The sequence below is a fragment of the Arvicola amphibius genome, chromosome 12 (genome assembly GCF_903992535.2).
Source record: "Arvicola amphibius chromosome 12, mArvAmp1.2, whole genome shotgun sequence".
In the NCBI taxonomy this organism is placed as follows: domain Eukaryota; kingdom Metazoa; phylum Chordata; class Mammalia; order Rodentia; family Cricetidae; genus Arvicola; species Arvicola amphibius.
In genome coordinates, this window is record NC_052058.2 from 124,750,040 (window position 1) to 124,767,376 (window position 17,337).

At 52.2% G+C, this 17,337-nt stretch overlaps 1 protein-coding gene across 1 annotated transcript in view; it reads right to left on the bottom strand.

The window, feature by feature from the left end:
• Positions 1-3,307: 3,307 nt before the first annotated feature.
• Ptpn5 (protein tyrosine phosphatase non-receptor type 5) overlaps positions 3,308-17,337 on the bottom strand; it is a 39,663-nt gene continuing 25,633 nt past the window's right edge. Inside the window, 12 exon segments of the mRNA XM_038313931.1 lie at positions 3,308-3,401; positions 3,736-3,849; positions 3,932-4,092; positions 6,470-6,580; positions 7,336-7,473; positions 7,661-7,740; positions 10,729-10,813; positions 13,092-13,281; positions 14,373-14,614; positions 15,034-15,117; positions 15,353-15,457; positions 16,007-16,200. Coding sequence (XP_038169859.1) covers positions 3,308-3,401; positions 3,736-3,849; positions 3,932-4,092; positions 6,470-6,580; positions 7,336-7,473; positions 7,661-7,740; positions 10,729-10,813; positions 13,092-13,281; positions 14,373-14,614; positions 15,034-15,117; positions 15,353-15,457; positions 16,007-16,200 — 1,598 coding nt within the window.

The following is a 17,337-nucleotide window of genomic DNA, read 5'->3' on the forward strand; positions in this document are numbered from 1 at the left end:
GGCTTAATCTTACCCAGATAACTGAGCAGGGCTCACAGGGAGCTGGGAGACCTGCTGAGAGGCACTGAGCTGAAAGCAGTGCCGGGCAATGCATCTGGAAGTCGGGCCAGAGGAGGGATTTCTGACTATGCCTTTCTGAGTCAGGCCGTTCAAGGATGCTGACTAGCTTTCCGTTCTGGGTCTGGGGGAACTTGTGGTGTTGGGGACATTGACACAGGTGACTGTGTTACCGCAGCTGTTTCCATTTGTCACAGGACAGAGGCAGAGGCTTAGCTTTTATTTCTTATACTTTTTAAAGCCAGTAGTCTAATATATTCATCACATAAGATGCCATAAACGTTTCCTTCCCACCTCCTAGCCCTCCAGAGAGGGACCCGCATGCAATCTGGGGTTCCCTCTGGAGCCCTTCCATTTAGACACAGATAGGGGCATGTGGTCTTCCCATTGTACATGTCAGGTGGCCTGTCACACACAGTTCTGTCCCTGTTTTCTCTCTGTGCCGTGGAGATCTCTGTATACCAGTTTACAAGGAATTTCCATGTTCATGATGGCAGCACCCGCGCTTTAGTGAATGGACACACCTGCCTCTTAGTTAACCTGAGTGGTGGTTTTTAAGAACCTAATTTGCATATGAGGAAATGTGTCTGCTATCCAAATTGTCACCCACAACAGAATCTGAGCTTCTTGCTCCTCCAGCCCTGTCTGGCCCAGTGGCCTCCAGAGAATTCAAAGTCTTCTTCAGAATGATGGTCTGAGGCTAACTAGCCATTTCTACTTCATACGTTTTTGCCTGGGTTGCTTCTGTCTCTAGGTTCTGAGAGCAGCCCAAACTGTCTCACTCCATCTCCTCCTCTGGCACAGAAAGTACCAGTTGATGTCTTTTCCCAGAGGCAACGTCAGGAAGCCTTACCTTCTTTACTAACCTCAGCCTTCCAACCCTTGGTTGCTGTGCCTGTGGCTTGGAAGCTTGGTTGCTGCCCTGACAGCAGGATGGTCAGTCTCCTTCTTTGTTCCGACAGTGGACACTGATTGTCACCAGTTCCTTAGAGGCTATGCTCTTGGGGGACCCCTTTCTTAGGCTCTTATTTCAGCTTGATGGCACACCACTTAGCGGTGGAAGTTAGGGGAGGGAAGCAAGCTGGATGCAGGAATGGACGGACTGCTGACCAGGCCTGAGAGACGCTGAGGTGGCAAGCCAGGAGTCTATTTCCTGTGCCTTATGGTAGAGTTTCTGTTTCTCACTGCTGCCGGGTGGGGCTTCTCTGAGCTGAGGAGCCCAAGGCAGCTGTCCCTGCGTGGGTATATGAGCGAGTGCAACCCAACAGGACTGGGAAGAGGTACGCTGGGTGAGTCTAGTGGATGTGCCACCTTGCACAAATTCTGGGATCACCGTTTGTTCTGCTGCACAGTGTGGCCTTATGGGGTAAGAGAATGACAGTAGCTCTGCTCCTTCCTATTCCTTAGCCCAGTCTCTGAAATCTGGGTAGACAGACCGTCCTCTGGGAGGGAGAGCTCTGCCTGCGGGCAGCCCTGCCTTGGACTTGTTGGACCTGCCCACTTACTTCCATTGGCTCAATGGGGCCCAATAGCAGCTGTAATCCAACAGCTTCCCTTGGGAGGCCTGGGCTGAGAGTAGCCCCTCCCAAAGGGCCCCAGGGAACTAGATTCCAAGCTATCTGGGACACTTCTGTTCTGGTCTCCCCTGACCCTAAGATGAAGCAAAGGAAGTTGACGACCACTGATGGTAATGGAGGTCACCCCAGGACAGGCTGATGGCCAGTCAGTGGGACCTTCAAAGATTCAGCCATGGAGGGGATGGCATGGACAATAAGAAAAAACAAGGATGTCTGAAGCTCAGATGGGGTCCCAGAGAAAAGAACTGTATTATCCAACCAGAGAGGGGCCTGGGTATGATGGGGGGGCCTTGGCCTCCCTGCCTCAGCTCTCTAGCTGGTGACCTGCTAATCACTTTGCCTTTCTGGAAACTTCCCATACCCATCTGTGAGGTTCCCTGTGGTGCAGTGTACTTCTGTGGGCTGGGGCTGAAGGCCGAGTGAGAATCCTGAGGTATTAATAGACTTTGGCTTTTTAAATTTGGCTTCATGTATATTCCCAGTCTCCACAGGGGGCGCCAGCGAGCAAGAAAGGCAACTTTATGCACACGGGCAGGGGAGAGGCACAAAATCCTGGGGTGCAAGGAGACTGGGAATGGAAGGAACTGGAAATGACAGACCCAGGAGACTAGTTTTGCTCAAAATGCTCTGTTTATTGCTCTATTCAATGACCATGAGCGAATTATAAAAAGACACCAAATGTCTCTGTTTGCCGTGGAATAAATATTTAAAGTCAGCAATAAAAACACGTGGCTCCAAGATAACACATGTTGCCAAAGAATCATGCATGCCCTGCTCATGGGCTCTCAACACACACATGGACACAGGGAACACACGCAGAGCGACACGCGGAGAGACTTTTGGGCTTTCCCATAGTGACACAGAAAGATGTCTTACAGGTTTGGAGTTGAGTCCCCATCCTACTCTTGGAGGCCCCCCTCAGGGCCCGGCTCTTTGGGGTTCCCCACCTGCATCTCTCCTCTTCCTCTCCAGTGCCTCCCAGGCTGGTCATTGCCTCCTGAGAGTACCAAACACTCAGAAGGCATCTAGAGTAATGCCCACCCTTGCCCAGGAACCTTCCTTAGCTGGGATCTCTCTGTCAACCATCACGTGCTCCCCTGCCTGGTTTCTGAATCCTATGCCTGCCATCCACATTCTGATGGCAAAATACAATCTGCCTTTTCCGAGGAGCTGGCGGAGCCAGAGGCAGGTACCTCTCTGCCTCGGGGGCTGGGGGACTGAGAAGCCGGAGCTCAGTTCAGGGTTCTATTCCTGGCTGAGGGGACACAGTGTCTGGTACAGATAGCAGAGATGGATGGATAGACAGAACACGAAGTGATAGAACACTTGGGATGTGGCACTGAAACATTTTGGATCAAGTAGCGGTGGAACCATGGTTAAAACTGAGGCCCCGGGTCTGTATGGTGTGGGTCAGGCCCAGGGGCCCCAGGCCTGGCCTGGCACATTCCTCCCCTGCCCTCCCCAACTCTGCAGTATGTACAGTAGAAGAGCTAGGCTGGGGGTAGGGACCAGGCCAGGACAACAGAGGGGGAGCAGACTGAAGAAAAGGAAGAGTGGGGGGAAGGAACAGGGAGCAGACCCAGGACCCAAGCAAGGCCAGGTCTTGGGTTGTTAGGGTGAAGGCCCAGACTCAGGCTGGGCAGTGCCCAGAGGAGCTCAGAGGAAGAGCGTGGTCACTCTGAGGACTGGTGGGACAGTTGCTTCTCATAGAGGCTCATGACGTGGTGCACAAACTGGTACTGTTCACATGTCTGGATCATGCCACCCCTGGCCAGTAGAGATGCAGTGGGCTGCGGGAGGGGTCCTCAAACACTAGGGGTGCCAGCTATTCTGTAGCTTACAGAGATCAACTCTTCCCAGCTATTGCTCTCTGTCCCTTCATTTTGGGGACACACCCTGATTTCAGCTCCTATCCTTTCCACCAGCTGCCTGTCTTCTCTCTTCCTCCAGAGAGCTGCCTGGATTCTGCTCTCTTCCATTTGTTTTTTTTTTTTCTTTCTGTTCCCCATCTGCCTTACAGACTACATCTGGTTTGTCAACTGAACCTCAGTTCATGCACACGTCACACTGCCACCCTTTCCTCCCCTGACCAGTGGCTGACCTGTCCTGACGGAGCTGGCATGTGGTCTTTAGGATGTCCACGACGCCCTCACGTCGCAGCTGCTGGCAGCAGATGCTGGTGGCGATGAAGCAGCCAGTCCTCCCAATCCCTGCACTGGAGGTCGGGAGGATAGATGGGGTTAGGAGCCCAGGGATGGGGGGTGGATCTGCCCCAGTGGGTGGGCAGGAAAACCCACCTGCAGTGAACGATGATTGGGGAACAATGGGGTCCCTCTTGTTGGGCTGCCTCTTCCACCTCCCGTACCAGGTGCAGGAGGGGAGGTGCTCGGTCCGGAGTCTTCTGGTCCGGCCAGGATGTGAACCAGTAATGCTTCAAGCCTCGCTCTTCAGTCCCTCTCTGCTCAGGAGAGAGAGAGGGAGAGAGAAAGAGAGAGAGAGAGAGAGAGAGAGAGAGAGAGAGAGAGAGAGAGAGAGAGAGAGAGAGAGAGAGAGAGAGAGAGCTCCCACTCCCTGCCAGATACATGTGAATGTTCCGGGACCTGATTCATCCAAAGATGGAGATGGGAAAGGGAGGGAAGAGAGGGCACAGAGAGTGGAGAGATCCTCAGTCCCCATCTACCCTACTGCGCAATGATACAGGACAGATCAGAGTTAGGTTGGTGTGTGCATGCGTGCATTGACCTCTAAACACTAAAATCATCCAAGAAAGGCAAAAAGCATTTTTCTCCAGTTCATTACTACCTGGAAGTTTCTTATTCTGACAGATGTTCCAGGTACCCCTTAGTCACATGACCCAGAGCACAGGGGACTCTGCTCTGCCTGCTCATCCCTCTGTCCTCATTATGCGCTGCCAGTCTCTGCTTTATCATCCCACCATGGGAAGGGCCTACCCTCTTCCTGCCTGACTACCAAAGACCCTTAGCATCAAAATGGTCTCTCTAAAACACAGATCTGGATATACTGCATTGTGTTTAAGACCTTTCGCTGGCTGGGCCTGATGGTGCAGGCCTGTAATCCTAGCTACTTGGAAACCTGAGGCAGAAAGATTAAGGCCTGCTTGATCTACAGAGCAAGTTCCAGGTCAGTGTGGGGGAACTTAGTGAGACTATCTCAGAACAAACAAGACAATAAAAAAGGGCTGGGGATATATAGCTCAGTGAGAGAGTTCTGGCCTAGTGTGAGAACCTGGGTACCTTCCTACACCAAACCAAGAAACCCTTCACTACGGGCTGACTGCCATGGTTTCCTATCCTCTAGTTTCTATGTTGAAGCCTCCTTTCTATTGTGCGGGAAGCTGATGGTGGGGCCCGTGGGTCAGGAGTGCACACCTTCAAATGTGATCCATGCCCTTAGAGACCCCAGAGAGCTTCCTTACTCCATCATCCTTTCTGCTGCACACATGGGTGCTGCACACACGGGTGCTTGCACACAGAGCTGCTCCTTTTGCATGCTAGGAAAGCTTTCCCACTTGTTCGCCCCTGGCCATGCCTCCCCAACCCTCCAAGACCCCATAAAGCACTTCTGGGAGGCACCCTCAGAACATTCTATATGGCAGGGCGCCTTTCTGCATCCGTGCTGATCACTAGGTGATATTTGCCATCTTATAGGTGTTCCTTGAACCAAGAGTCCAGAACACAGCTCTGTCCCCACTATCCGAGTCAGAGCTATACCCAGAGCAGGGGCTTGTCAACTCTGTCAAACCCCAAGACTCCCCCCCCCCAGTTCTTCCCTAGCTGATCCCGTAGCACGGAGAAGATGAGCAGCCCCATACAGCCTCTTTCTACTTGAAAGCTGGTTCCTCATGCTCTTGTATTACATGGCTGTGACAGAGACCACAGCACCTGCCCCTCTCCCTGGGGCCTTCAGTGTTTCCAGTAAATCTTGGTGTTAGATGCTCATATGGACACTGCCTTCTGGGGGCTCAGGCATCCTGGCATCTTGTCCAGTTCTGTATCCACTGGGAGACAGGGAAGCTCAGAGGGTCAAACGTCAGGCCCTAAGCTCCTTTCTGTGACTGAACTCTGTGGCTGTCAGCATCAGTGACCTTTCTAGGCTGTTTCTGAAGAGGGCATCAGCTTTCTGGTGCCCCGCTTAACTTTCCCACCTTTCTGGGTGATCACAGGGGACTCCATCTTCTGCAAACACATCATCACTTTTCCAAACCAGAACCTTCTAATACCCCCAAGGAGGAGTCTCTCCCCTTCTGCTTGTTCTGGGAGAAGCACAACTTTTGGGTGGGAGGACGCCTTCCCCCGGTCTTCTGGGCTGCTCTGTGTTGCTCATATTTTGCGTGTTTTCCTTTTCCCTGCCATTTCCTGTAAGCCTGATCGTGTGTCCTAAAGCAGCAAGGAGTGCCTGCCCTCTGGTGGTGGACACACTGGGTGCTTCAGACTAGAAGTCAGAATCCCAATGGAAGCGACATTACTGGCACTCAAAGTCATAAAGAACCTTCTGTTATGATAGGGACAGTGCTGGAAGCTCAGGAAGCTTCCTCACTGGGACAGTCCTGGCATTGAGAGGTTGCAGAGAAGAACTAGAACTGTCATGAGCAGCAGGGCCCAGGAAGAGCCAGATGGTACATGAAAATAAGGTTTGGGAAACGCCGCTGAGGCTCCGTCTTGACCCTAGTGCCCAAGACTATTCACCCTGCTTACCAGTAAACCCTGGGTGTGACCTAGGCCTACGCATCACCTATGGTAGGCCTTTGAGTACTTTATTCAGTTGGTGGTCCCAGCTAAGCCTCCCAGTCAGCCCTGTCTGACCCCAGGCCTCACCCTGAGGGAGATGAGTCGCAGCCGATAGTCCTCAGTGTGGATGACTTTCTGCACAGTGATCTCCACGCCATCATGGACGACCTGCTCTTCTGGCCAGTACTCCGTGCACTTCTGCAAGGACCAAGATCAGGCTGTGTTACTCCCCTATTCTCCTCCCACGTCCCCTCCCGCTCTGCTGGGGCCAACAGACGGGAGCACAAGGACAGCAGGTTTGGTTATTAGAGGGTTGCATTAAAATCTTGGCTTCATACCCTATGACCTACTCATTTCTGAGCCTCAGTTTCCCCTTTATAGGGCTTTGTGTGTGTGTGTGTGTAGAGGCCAGAGTTTAACATCAAGTGTTGTTCCCCATGTGCAGTCCACCTTGGTGTTCAGGACAGGATCTCTCGGCCTGGAACTCATCAAGACTGGCTGGCCAGTGAGCCATAGGTCTGCCCGTCTAGCTTCATAGCACTGGTGGTACTGATGCACATACCACGCCTGGATTTATTTACATGGGTGCAGGGTTAAAACTCAAGTCCTCAACTGAGCTCTGTCCCCAGCCTCCCTCTGAAGGCTATTTTATGGGGGTTCAATTAAAAGAGTTGTTCATCATGAGCTTTCAATCACTGGCAGACTGGGAGGCAGCAAAGTATCCTGGAGGAAAGCATGGCCACTGGATGGGGAGGGTGAAGCCGACTCCAGGCTCTGCTCTGCTCTGTGTGGCCTCGAATGTAAATCTTAATCCTCGCCATCTTCCATTTCCTTACGTTGGCAGTTAAGTGCATACCAGGATCACAACATCCTCATAAAAATTAATATGCAAACGAGATGCTTCATGTGGGGCTGAAAGCAGGGAGCACTGAGCAATGGCACAGGGTCCCTACCTCGTTCATCTCCTCGATGTTGGTGATCATGACAATGATGGGTGTGTGCTCCTGCCACACCATGCGCCAGAAGTCGGCCACAGTGCTGACGATGGGTCCCTGTGTGGCGATGTACACCTTCTCCTTCCCACTGTAGCCCTGTAGCCAGCCAAGTCCAGCCTGTCAGGTCAGGGTCAGAGGCGGCACTCCCGGGGCCTCATCCCATATTAGGCTCCTCTTGGGGCTTGTAGGAGTCACACTAGCTTGGGGACAAGTCTGGAGGATAGATTCCACCAGCTCAGGCCTCTCTCCTTTAGTGGAAGGCTCTCGGGATGGAGCTACGTACCCGGATGTAGTTGGCATTGATGTAGGAACTCAGAGGATCATTAGGGTCTGGTGAAGTCAGACACACCCTGCTGTGAGGATCTGGGGTGGGAGACAGGTGAAGCTGTGAGCTGGACCTTCTGGTACAGGGTGCAACTTCTCTGTTCTACTCCACAGCACCCACATTTCCTCTGGGATCATGGCCAGTATGTGCTCTCACGGTGCAGGGGTGCCATTGTGAGTCACTACCACCAGGTATAACCAAACCAATACCATCAGTCATAACCAAAAGAGTTACCGGGGGCTGGCGAGACGGCTCAGAGGGTACAGCCACTTGCTGCCAAGCCTGACAACGTGAGTTGGATCCCCAGGATCCATATGCTGAAGGGAAGAACTGAATCTCACACATCGTCCTCAGACCTCCACAAGTGTGCCCCATACGTACTTATATGTATGCATATACAAAACAAATCATATTAAGAGCGAGTCGATGGGAAAAAGTAGAGCCCTGGTCCTGGAAGCAGCACACGTGACAGCTTATGGGAGACGCTAATTAACAGGCAGTTGAGGTAACCACGAGTTTCCAGCAGACAGTAGGAACGGAGAAGAACCTAGGGGTGATGGGTATATGCCTCTCATCTCCACCCCTCTGCCAGCCCCCGTCTCTGCCTGGGTCACAGCAGGTGATACGGGGGTGGACAGCTCTTGTAGAGAGGACATAGAAGTAGTGCAGGGGAGGGGTAAGAGCAGGTAGGAGAGGCTTCTGCATGGCCAGAAGAAGAGAGTGCTCGAGCAGGCAGTTCTGTCTGGACCTCTTGGTTTCGCCTATCCATGTTAGGTGCTGGAAGGACAGATGTGGGTGCTGCCTTCTCTGGCCAGATATCGGAGCTTGGCGATGAGGGAGTCACTGTGGCGGTGGTAAAGATTGCATTCTACAGCCCCCAGTTTGTGCTGGCCCTGTGCTGTGCTTGTGAGCAGAGCCTCTGAGATCAACAAGACATGCGTGGTTCCTGCTACAAAAGAGGGCATAGTGTTGGGCAGGAAGACAAGGGGTGCATGGCCTGAGAGCTCTGGGCTGGAGGGACAGGGGGGACTGTGATCGGGCTAGGGTGGCTGTGTTTCACAGAAAATGTGGCACTTTTCAGGGGTTAGAGAACCAGGAGGAGAACCAGGGAACATTGCCTAACCAGGTGCACGGGCCACGGCTTAGCTTGGTGAGAGATGGGAGCTGGAGAGGAGCCAGGTGCCACAGTCTCACACACCATGCTTAGAGGGGGTGACATTGACTGTGCTTGGGGAAGAAGGGGACATGATAAGGTTTCTGTTGTGCTCCGTTATGAGAGAGGGGCAGGAAGGAGAAAAAGCACAGGACAGGATATGTCTGCCACAGTCTAGAAAGAAGCATCAAGGTCACAGGCTGCCATCTCTGGCACCTCGCCCAGGGACATTTGTACCATATGTCAGTGGTGCTCATTAGAGCTAGGCAATATGGAAGTCATTTGGTAGTAAGGATGGAAGGGAGGGGGCCAGATCTGAGAGGGTCATCCACTCATTCATTCAAGAAGGTCCAGACTGTCTCCCAGTTGCTCCACACTCTTTTGGAGTCTGAGGTACTGTGCTGAGTGGGACAGCTATTGTGCTCCTGCTGGGCCAGTGCTCACCCACAGAACTGTTGCTTTTGTTTGGTGCCAAGCTCTGCGTGCAGAATCTAAATTTTCAGTCCCTGGGATGGGTCTCAGGAAATGTGTGCAATCAACGATAGAACAAATCTCAGGGTGTGTCCCCCTCCAATCCCGGAGGCTGCCTCTGCTGAGCCTCTATGACCTTTGTCCCCCCAGTCCAGGTCTCTTACAGTTCAAGGTCAGCTCTGCCTGACTGTACAACATTCTATGTTGGGTTTGGGGGTCTGGAGGTTCAGAACGTGGTTGGAGGATCTGGGAGCCTGTCAACAGCCCAGCAGGACCACAGGGACTCTGGTTGACTCCAGTGGCCATTGTAAGGAGCCAGCAAAACCCTAGCTTCTGGGGTACCCAGGCCCGTGCCTGTAGGAAGAACAGGAGCAGGGAGAGTAAGTTGAGAGAAGAGGTGAGCAGCCCAACTAAGGCATCCTGGCCTTAAATGGTGCTTTGTTTAAACGTAACTACCTAGAGACTGTGTAACCATAGCAACCACAAGTCGATATTTTAAAAGTTAAAAATAAGTCATGACATCTTCCATGCTGCCGGAGATGCTGATGGCAAACTGCTTTTTAAGAGCTCGCTACTCCACAAACTGGCTGAGTAGGTTTTTGGGGATTCACTTTCAACAACGAGTCACCCCCTCCTTCCAAGCTAGCCCCCAGAGGGCCTTGATGAAAACTACCTGACGATGATGCCACGGGATGGAATGGGAACAGTAGGTCTCCAGAGGAGACGAACCCCGCTCAGGCCTTATGGACGGCTCTCTGTGTAGCCTCACTTGGACATGCCTTATGATAGACAGATCACTACAGGATAAAGGTACCTCATTCCCTGTGGGAGGGGGCTCTGCCTGCTAGAGGACTGACAGTCAGGTCATACAGAACACAGGCAGACAAAAAAGCCTGATTCTGGGGTCACAGAACCCAAGTTTAGATACCAGATTTTTTTTTTTTACTAGCTGTGTGGCTGTGGACGAACCACTTACCTTCTCTGAGCCTTTAATGTTTGCTTCTTAAAATATACCCTCCCATCAATTGTATAAAAATTTATGTATCTGCTTCTAGATACAGTGTGTAAATAAAAGTTTCGTTCACAACAACAACAAAAAAAAATATACCCTCCCATAAGAGAAAGGCCATGCAAATACTCCAGTCGCTGCTCACTACCTCAGAGCCACCCTTTCTCTCAGGGTTTCTCCTGAGTTCAGTGTCACCAGCCAGGAAGGGCAAGGGTCAGGGCTAGAAAAGGAGCCAGTCTCTGTTCTCCATCCTTTCTCTCCCCTGATTGGCCTGGTCTCCGTACCGTCTACTGTGATGACTGCCCACCATCTCTAGAGGCCCGGCTCTGGATTTAGGTCTCTCCAGATGACAGGACCCATGCTCCTCCCCACCCCGGGGCAGCAGGTACTCACTGGGGAGGATGGTTCTGTACCGATTCTTCCGCACCAGTCCTGGGATGTCATACTCTTTTGGATCCACGAAGTTCATGGGGATTTCCTACATGAGGAAGACATGGATCTATCTGTAAGTAGCTTTAGGCTGGTCTTCCCAGAAGTCCAAATTCAGCTCCACCTGCCAGTGCAGGGGCTGTCTTGTGTTCATGCATTCATTCCAACAACATTGACTACTGAGTGAGTGAGCGCGCACACACAATTAGAACAGTTACTGGCATTTGCCAAGTGCACAAACTAAACAGCACAGCAACAGTCCGTTGAGAGCCAGCTTGGTTTGAGACAGACATTCAATGAAAGACCAAGCAAAAATGAACAAGACAAAGAGTGACCTTGCCAATCACCCCCTCCCTCCCTGTTTTCTGTGCAGCAGCCAGTCAGGTAGCTCTGGAGATGTGTGTTCCTGCTGTGGGCATCCTCACCTTGGACTTTTGTTTGTGATGCTCACTTTTTGGCAAGACTTGACCCACCCTCCTCTCTCCACATATCCCGTCTATCCGAAGTCACTTCCTCTAACAATCTTCCCTGATTGCCCAGTAAAAAGGTAACCTGCTTCTCATCCCTTAAGGCCCTTTGTGTCTTCGAAGGAGGTTCCTTGTCCGATGGGCACCTCTTCAGATCTGGCTCCCCTTCATCTGCAGTTGGGTCTGCTTCTTCTCTTGTTCCATTCCCCATGTCCCCCTTATACTGGAGGTTGGACCTAGAGCCTTGTTGCATGCAAGTACCCTACACTGAACTAAAATTCCAACTTTCCCCACCTACTTTTAAATTGTGAGGCGGTCTCAGCTGGTTGGTCATTAACCCTACACAGCCCAGGCTGGCCTTGAGCTTGTGTTCTTCCCGATTTGGCTTTCTTTGTTTTCCCACTCTCAGTTATGCCTCCCTCCCTCCTCTGCCTAGACCCAGGTCTGCATTCATGGCATTCATGGCGTTAAGCTTGCTGAGAGGACTAATTTCAGCTCTGCACGGCCACTGGGGTATCCCTCCATGATGCCTCCTGATGCACCCCCTTCTAATCAGGCTGCACACTTTAGCACCTGGTCTTACTAGTCACTGTTTCTGGATATACTAGATGGTTTTTGCCCAGTGTAGATGATGATACCACCTAGGGCTCTTGTGAGAATCAAAAGAAACAATAATAATAATCAAAAACCGCCACCACACACATGTGCAGAACTGCCCATGGAGTGGGTGAGCAGGCTGTGTTCCTTTTTCCCTGAAAAAATCTATAGTATCTGCCGAGCAGGAAGGGATGTGGAAGGCTGTTTTCACAGGAAGAGGATGATGGTGGGAGCTGGGTGGTGGAGGAAGGCTGACTAGAGACAGGGAGGTGGGAATGATGGGAGGAAGGTACCAGTCACCTGACCCAGAAATGAACAGTTTCTGCGGGTATGTGTGTGTGTGTGTGTGTGTGTGTGTGTGTGTAAACACAAAGAAGGCTGGGGTCCACCACTTTGTGCTTTCTGCAGGTGGAGACAAGCTCTGGAGATCTTGGAGCACTGAACCCAAGCAGCACAGTGTGTGCGCTACCTGATTGGTGAGTTCGATGGGAGAGTGGACTGGTGAGCATCAGGTCCTCCCTTCCCCCTCTGGGGGTTCTTTTATTAACTATGGGCGCAGACCCATGGGGCAAGGCCAAGACCCCCGGCAGTGGAGTCTGCTGTTTCTGAGGACCATTATCAAAAGTCTAACACTGCCGAAGTCTCACTTCAGACTTACCTTGTGCTGACAATACAGGCCACACGTGCTCATGGCTGAGCTCTTATGTGGCTAAGCACTCCTGGCAGGAGATCAGGACTGTTACTTGTCAGAGGTTGGGAAAGGACTAAGCCCTAGCCTAAGCTTGAAACCTGGGAAGGAAAGGGGGGGGACCCAGGAGCATGGGGATAAACATCCTTGATGATATCAGGCAGAGGAGGGCAGGAAGAAAGGAGAATGAGTAGGCAAGGCTTTCTCTTCCCTGGGGGTTGGCCCAGATTTGTGTATGCGACTAGGCACGTGTTCTACCACTGAACTATACCACCAGGAGGAAGCTGCTTTCTGTGGCTTCCAGAGCCCAGTTCCAGTTCTCCCAACAGATCCAGAATCTGTCTGCCTGACGTATGGTATTGTTCTCCTTAACTCCTGCAAAGACCCTGCCATCTGTGATTTTCCAGATGAGGATATCAGGTCTCAGAGGCTAAGAGCTTGTCCAGGGTGCTCGGAGAGATGACTACGAGATGCTAGTCTATTCCATGTATGGATCTGTATACTCAGCAGTACTGACTGGCTGCGTGGTGGGCCCTTATGAGGGCTAAGGTGGCTGGCCACTTCAAGGAACTCACAAAGAACTCTGCCTGCAGCAAGAATGGATCCAGGGCCTTTTCGTGCAGCTCCTCTGCCCGGAGGATGCGGGAGGCACTGAGCAGGTACTCATGGGCTGACTCCTCCCGGGGGGACACCAGGTAGCCAAAGCCCTCCTCATTGCAGCCAGGGGTACACATGTCCAGGGTCAGGGAGACATTGGAGCCCCTCCTGCAAGGGTTCACAAAAGAAGATACGAGCCTTAGGCATGAAAGAAAAAAAGAAGGTGGCCAGAGGAGAGCAGGGTGGGCTTCAGGAGGAGGGATGTGACAAGAACCTGTTCTAAGGAGCACATGGCTCTGCCCACACACCTGTCTGCTGCTTCCCACAGTGGGGCGGAGGCCCCAGTTCTGAAAGTTCAAATCAAGCAATCCCTAATGGCCCTCTCCTGGACTCTGCTGAGGGAGGAGGCCCACAGGAGAGACATGTGCTACGGTGACCCTCAAGCTCGAGAGCACAGCTTCAGAGCCCAGCATCACAGTTCTAGAATGAGACTGTCATGGTATTCAGTGCATTTCAGCTGGGAAAGGCCAGGACCCTTTGCATCCAGGGAAGGAGGGAGCTCAAAGGCAGCCAGTAGCAGCCCACCTATATAGCTAGCTGTACGGGGCCAGCTCCATCATGCCCAGTGTCTAAAACCTCGGGACAGGAGGGATCCTCATTACACAGAAAGGGACACTGAGTTTCAGGAGGGTACTAGCATTGTTCAGGCTTTTACTATGAGAAAGTGGCAGAGCCAAAAAAGATTGTCTAAGTTTTCTGAGTTCCTGTCTAGTATTTTCTATGACATCCTGTGGGTAATTCAAACCATGTGTGAGCTGGCTTACCCAGCCTTAAACTCAGGATGCCACTACCTCTCAAAACTTGCTCATGGGATCCTATGGGGTACTTACAGGAAGTACAGGTTTTGGGAAATGCTACTTACTGTCCTTTTGTCAAATTACAAGGAACCTAGTCAAGTTAAAGGCTCCAACAAGCTCTGTATAAGGGAAACGAATCCTGATTTCCTCAAGCCAAGGAGAGTATGGCTGTGCTCAACATGCACGCTTGCACATGCCTGTGTGTGCATGGGAAGGAACTGCACTTTGGGGCATTCATCTTGAAGTACCCTAATCAATATGCATTACTGGGAAAGCACATGTTTGCACATGCTAAGTTATGAGGCGAACCCTGCTCTCTAACCTAGGAGCTAGGTATCTGCCCTCCTAACAGGAGCTGAGAATGTGTGATTCCCCAGCCCACCCGTCCCCTGCCCCTCCCACCTCTCCTGCAGACCCATGGACTTGACAGTCAACGAGGTGGGATCAGTCTCAGGCTTGATGTCCATCACACAGTCAAACACAGGGGTCTCGGGTACCGCGTCCAGGTCCAGGAAGTCATCCTCTACCTTCTCCTCCATCCACTCCGAATAGGTGAAGGAGGGCTGGCGGCTCACGGATTGGCGCCTGTCCTCTGGGGGGAGTGGGGCAGGTGGCTCTGGGGGTACCTTGAGGAGGTGCCACACCTGGTTGGGAGCATACAGCATCATGGACCTGGGCTCATGCTCGCTGCCTGCTGGGCGCATGGGTTACCCTATGGGATTGAGCTGTCTGATGCTACAAGGTCTAGAGCAACCACATTCTCCTGGCTCTTAGATGTCAGGCTCTACCCACACTCTACCTTCTCTGTCCCCAGTTTCTAGTGGACTTAATTATTCCGGGTGGGGCTTGGGGGTTCTTCCTGCCTCAGCCCTTTTTCTTATCCCCGATCACTTCTAGGAAGGAGCTTCTTGCTTTAAGTAGGCATACTGCTGAAGGAGGAAGCCTGTTTTTGTCCGATTCAAAACCAGGTTAGCCTGTCTGGGGGTCAGGTGGATCCAGTGGGAATCGAGGCTTCGAGAGAGGGAAGAACTGCCCTGAGGCTCAGGACAAGGAGGTACCTTACCAGGGTGGTGATGACGACCAGGCCCACAGTTAGAGAGACTAGCAGCAGACTTGGGATCCCCCAGGTCCCAGAACCCAGCCAGGCCTGGGGAACATCAGACAAACTAGTCAGTGCCCTGAGGGGTTGGGAGAGGTCATGTTCTTGTCTATTTCAAAAGTAACAAGAAAACCCATCCTGGGTCTGGGTGGGATGCACGCAGATGGCTTTTGGGTTTTTGAACCCAGAGATGCCCCAGCCAGATGTTGTGAGGGAGGGATGGGAAGTCCAAGCTTATCCCCACTCCGTCCCACTGTCCTAGGGGTCCCCAGAGTTTACTCACCGCAGGTTCCAGATGGTTCAACAGGGTGAGCGAGGAGATGAGGTCTGTGGTATTCTGCAGCCAGGAGTGGCCATGGCCACTGAGCCAGAGCACCCCACAGGCGAGCTGGGGCAGTCAGGGGAGGAGACTGAGCCCAGAGCTGCGGCCCTTTGCCCCTATATTGCCCTACAGAGCTCACCTTCAGCCCCAGCCTGGGCCCCCAGGAAGCTCCCGAGCCTCTCAGTCTGGGCAGCGGAGGGAAGGGCTGTGTACCCAGGGGAGGCCCCAGCACTCTTCGGAAGAAAAGCTAATCATAGGTGACTGAGACAGAGCCCTTCCCACAGGAGACCCCAGAGGCACACACAGAAGAGAGGTCTTCCAGGAAGGCCTCCTTAGATGGGAAGTCTTCAGGGGGACCCCGTAGGACCAGGAGCTCAGGGACTGGGGATCCTGTCTTCTTAGTTAGGGGATAAGGGTTGACAGGACCTAAGGAGCTTTGTTCCTGAGACTGTAGCTCAGAACTCCAGCCTTCCCCTCACTCTACTCAGAAGACTTGGAGTGACTGAGGGCCACCAGAAAGGCCCTCGTCCCTCAGCTTCCCCAGGCAGCCATCTCGGGAAGAAGCAGAAGGCTGTCCCTCAACCCACCCTCTCGTGAGGCCAGTGACATCCTTACCAGGAACTGAGAGGCAGCGAACAGGCACAGGCTGCTTCTGACAGTGAGGGAGTGGCTCCCGGAGTCTTGAGGTGGCAGCTTCTGAGCTGGCTCAGAGGGCGGTGAGGGTGGCGGGGGTGGTGGCATCTCCTTCTGCTTGCTGGGGAGCCCTTCAGCCTCGTCCGGTGCTTCCATCTCTACCGGCTGGGGGAGACCTGCGGAGGATGGGACAGGAGGGGTTGGTAACTGGGCTGTCTGAGCACAGCACTGCCAGCCTATGGAGGTCTGCAACTTCCCGTGCTGCCGTGGCTTTCTCTCCATCCCGGCTCAGGCAGCGAGGCCCCACTTCCAGCAGTCACCCTCGATTAGCAAAGCAATATTCACCTACCTTCGTCAGAAAGAGCTACGTGTGGGTGGACAAATTATTTCTCTTTTATTTCTGCAGTAAGGGAGTTAAAATGGCAGGGGGTTTTCAGAGTTAATACCGTTGTATTTACGCAGCTTCATTCTTTTCCATTTCTTAAGGAAACAAAAACAGCTACCTCAAACTCAATTAAAAAAGCAAGGGGGAAAAAAAGAATACGGCATAAGCAGGCCATGACCCTGAGCAACCCACCCACGCCTGCTCTCCAGAGTTTTGTCTTTTGTGATAAGTTCCCCAAGTGGGGCTGGAAGACTGAGCCCGGGGTGATTACCGCTGTGCATCTTCCCCACTGTGAGACCCACCCCCCACGAAAGGGAAGTCGGGGCCGTGTGGAAGAAAATTTTGGTGATAAGAAGAGATATTGGCTGTCTCTGGTGGTGAAGACTGGATACAGGGTTCGGCTCTAGTATGACTGCAGTTGTCATGGCCTAGGGCACTTGTTCTTTGAACCTCAGTTTCCCCATCTGAGTAATGAGGGGGTGGTTGGGTTCAGTATTAGTCTTTCCCTCTTAAGAAAATAATTATTTTGGGGGCTGGAGAGATGGCTTAGAGGTTAAGAGCATTGCCTGCTCTTCCAAAGGTCCTGAGTTCAATTCCCAGCAACCACATGGTGGCTCACAACCATCTATAATGGGGTCTGGTGCCCTCTTCTGGCCTACAGCCATACACACAGACAGAATGTTGTATACATAATAAATAAATAAATAAATAAATAAATAAAAAAATTTAAAAAACATTTTAAATATTTTTTAAAAGAAAATGATTATTTTTAATTTTGCATAGATGGACGTGTCTGAATGTGGGTGCGTGCATGTGAGTGCAGGTACCCAGCGAAGCCAGAGGCATGGGATCCCCTGGAGCTAGAGTTATAGAGGGTTGTGAGCTGCCTGACAGGGGTGTTGGGAACTAAACCGGAGTCCTCTGAGAG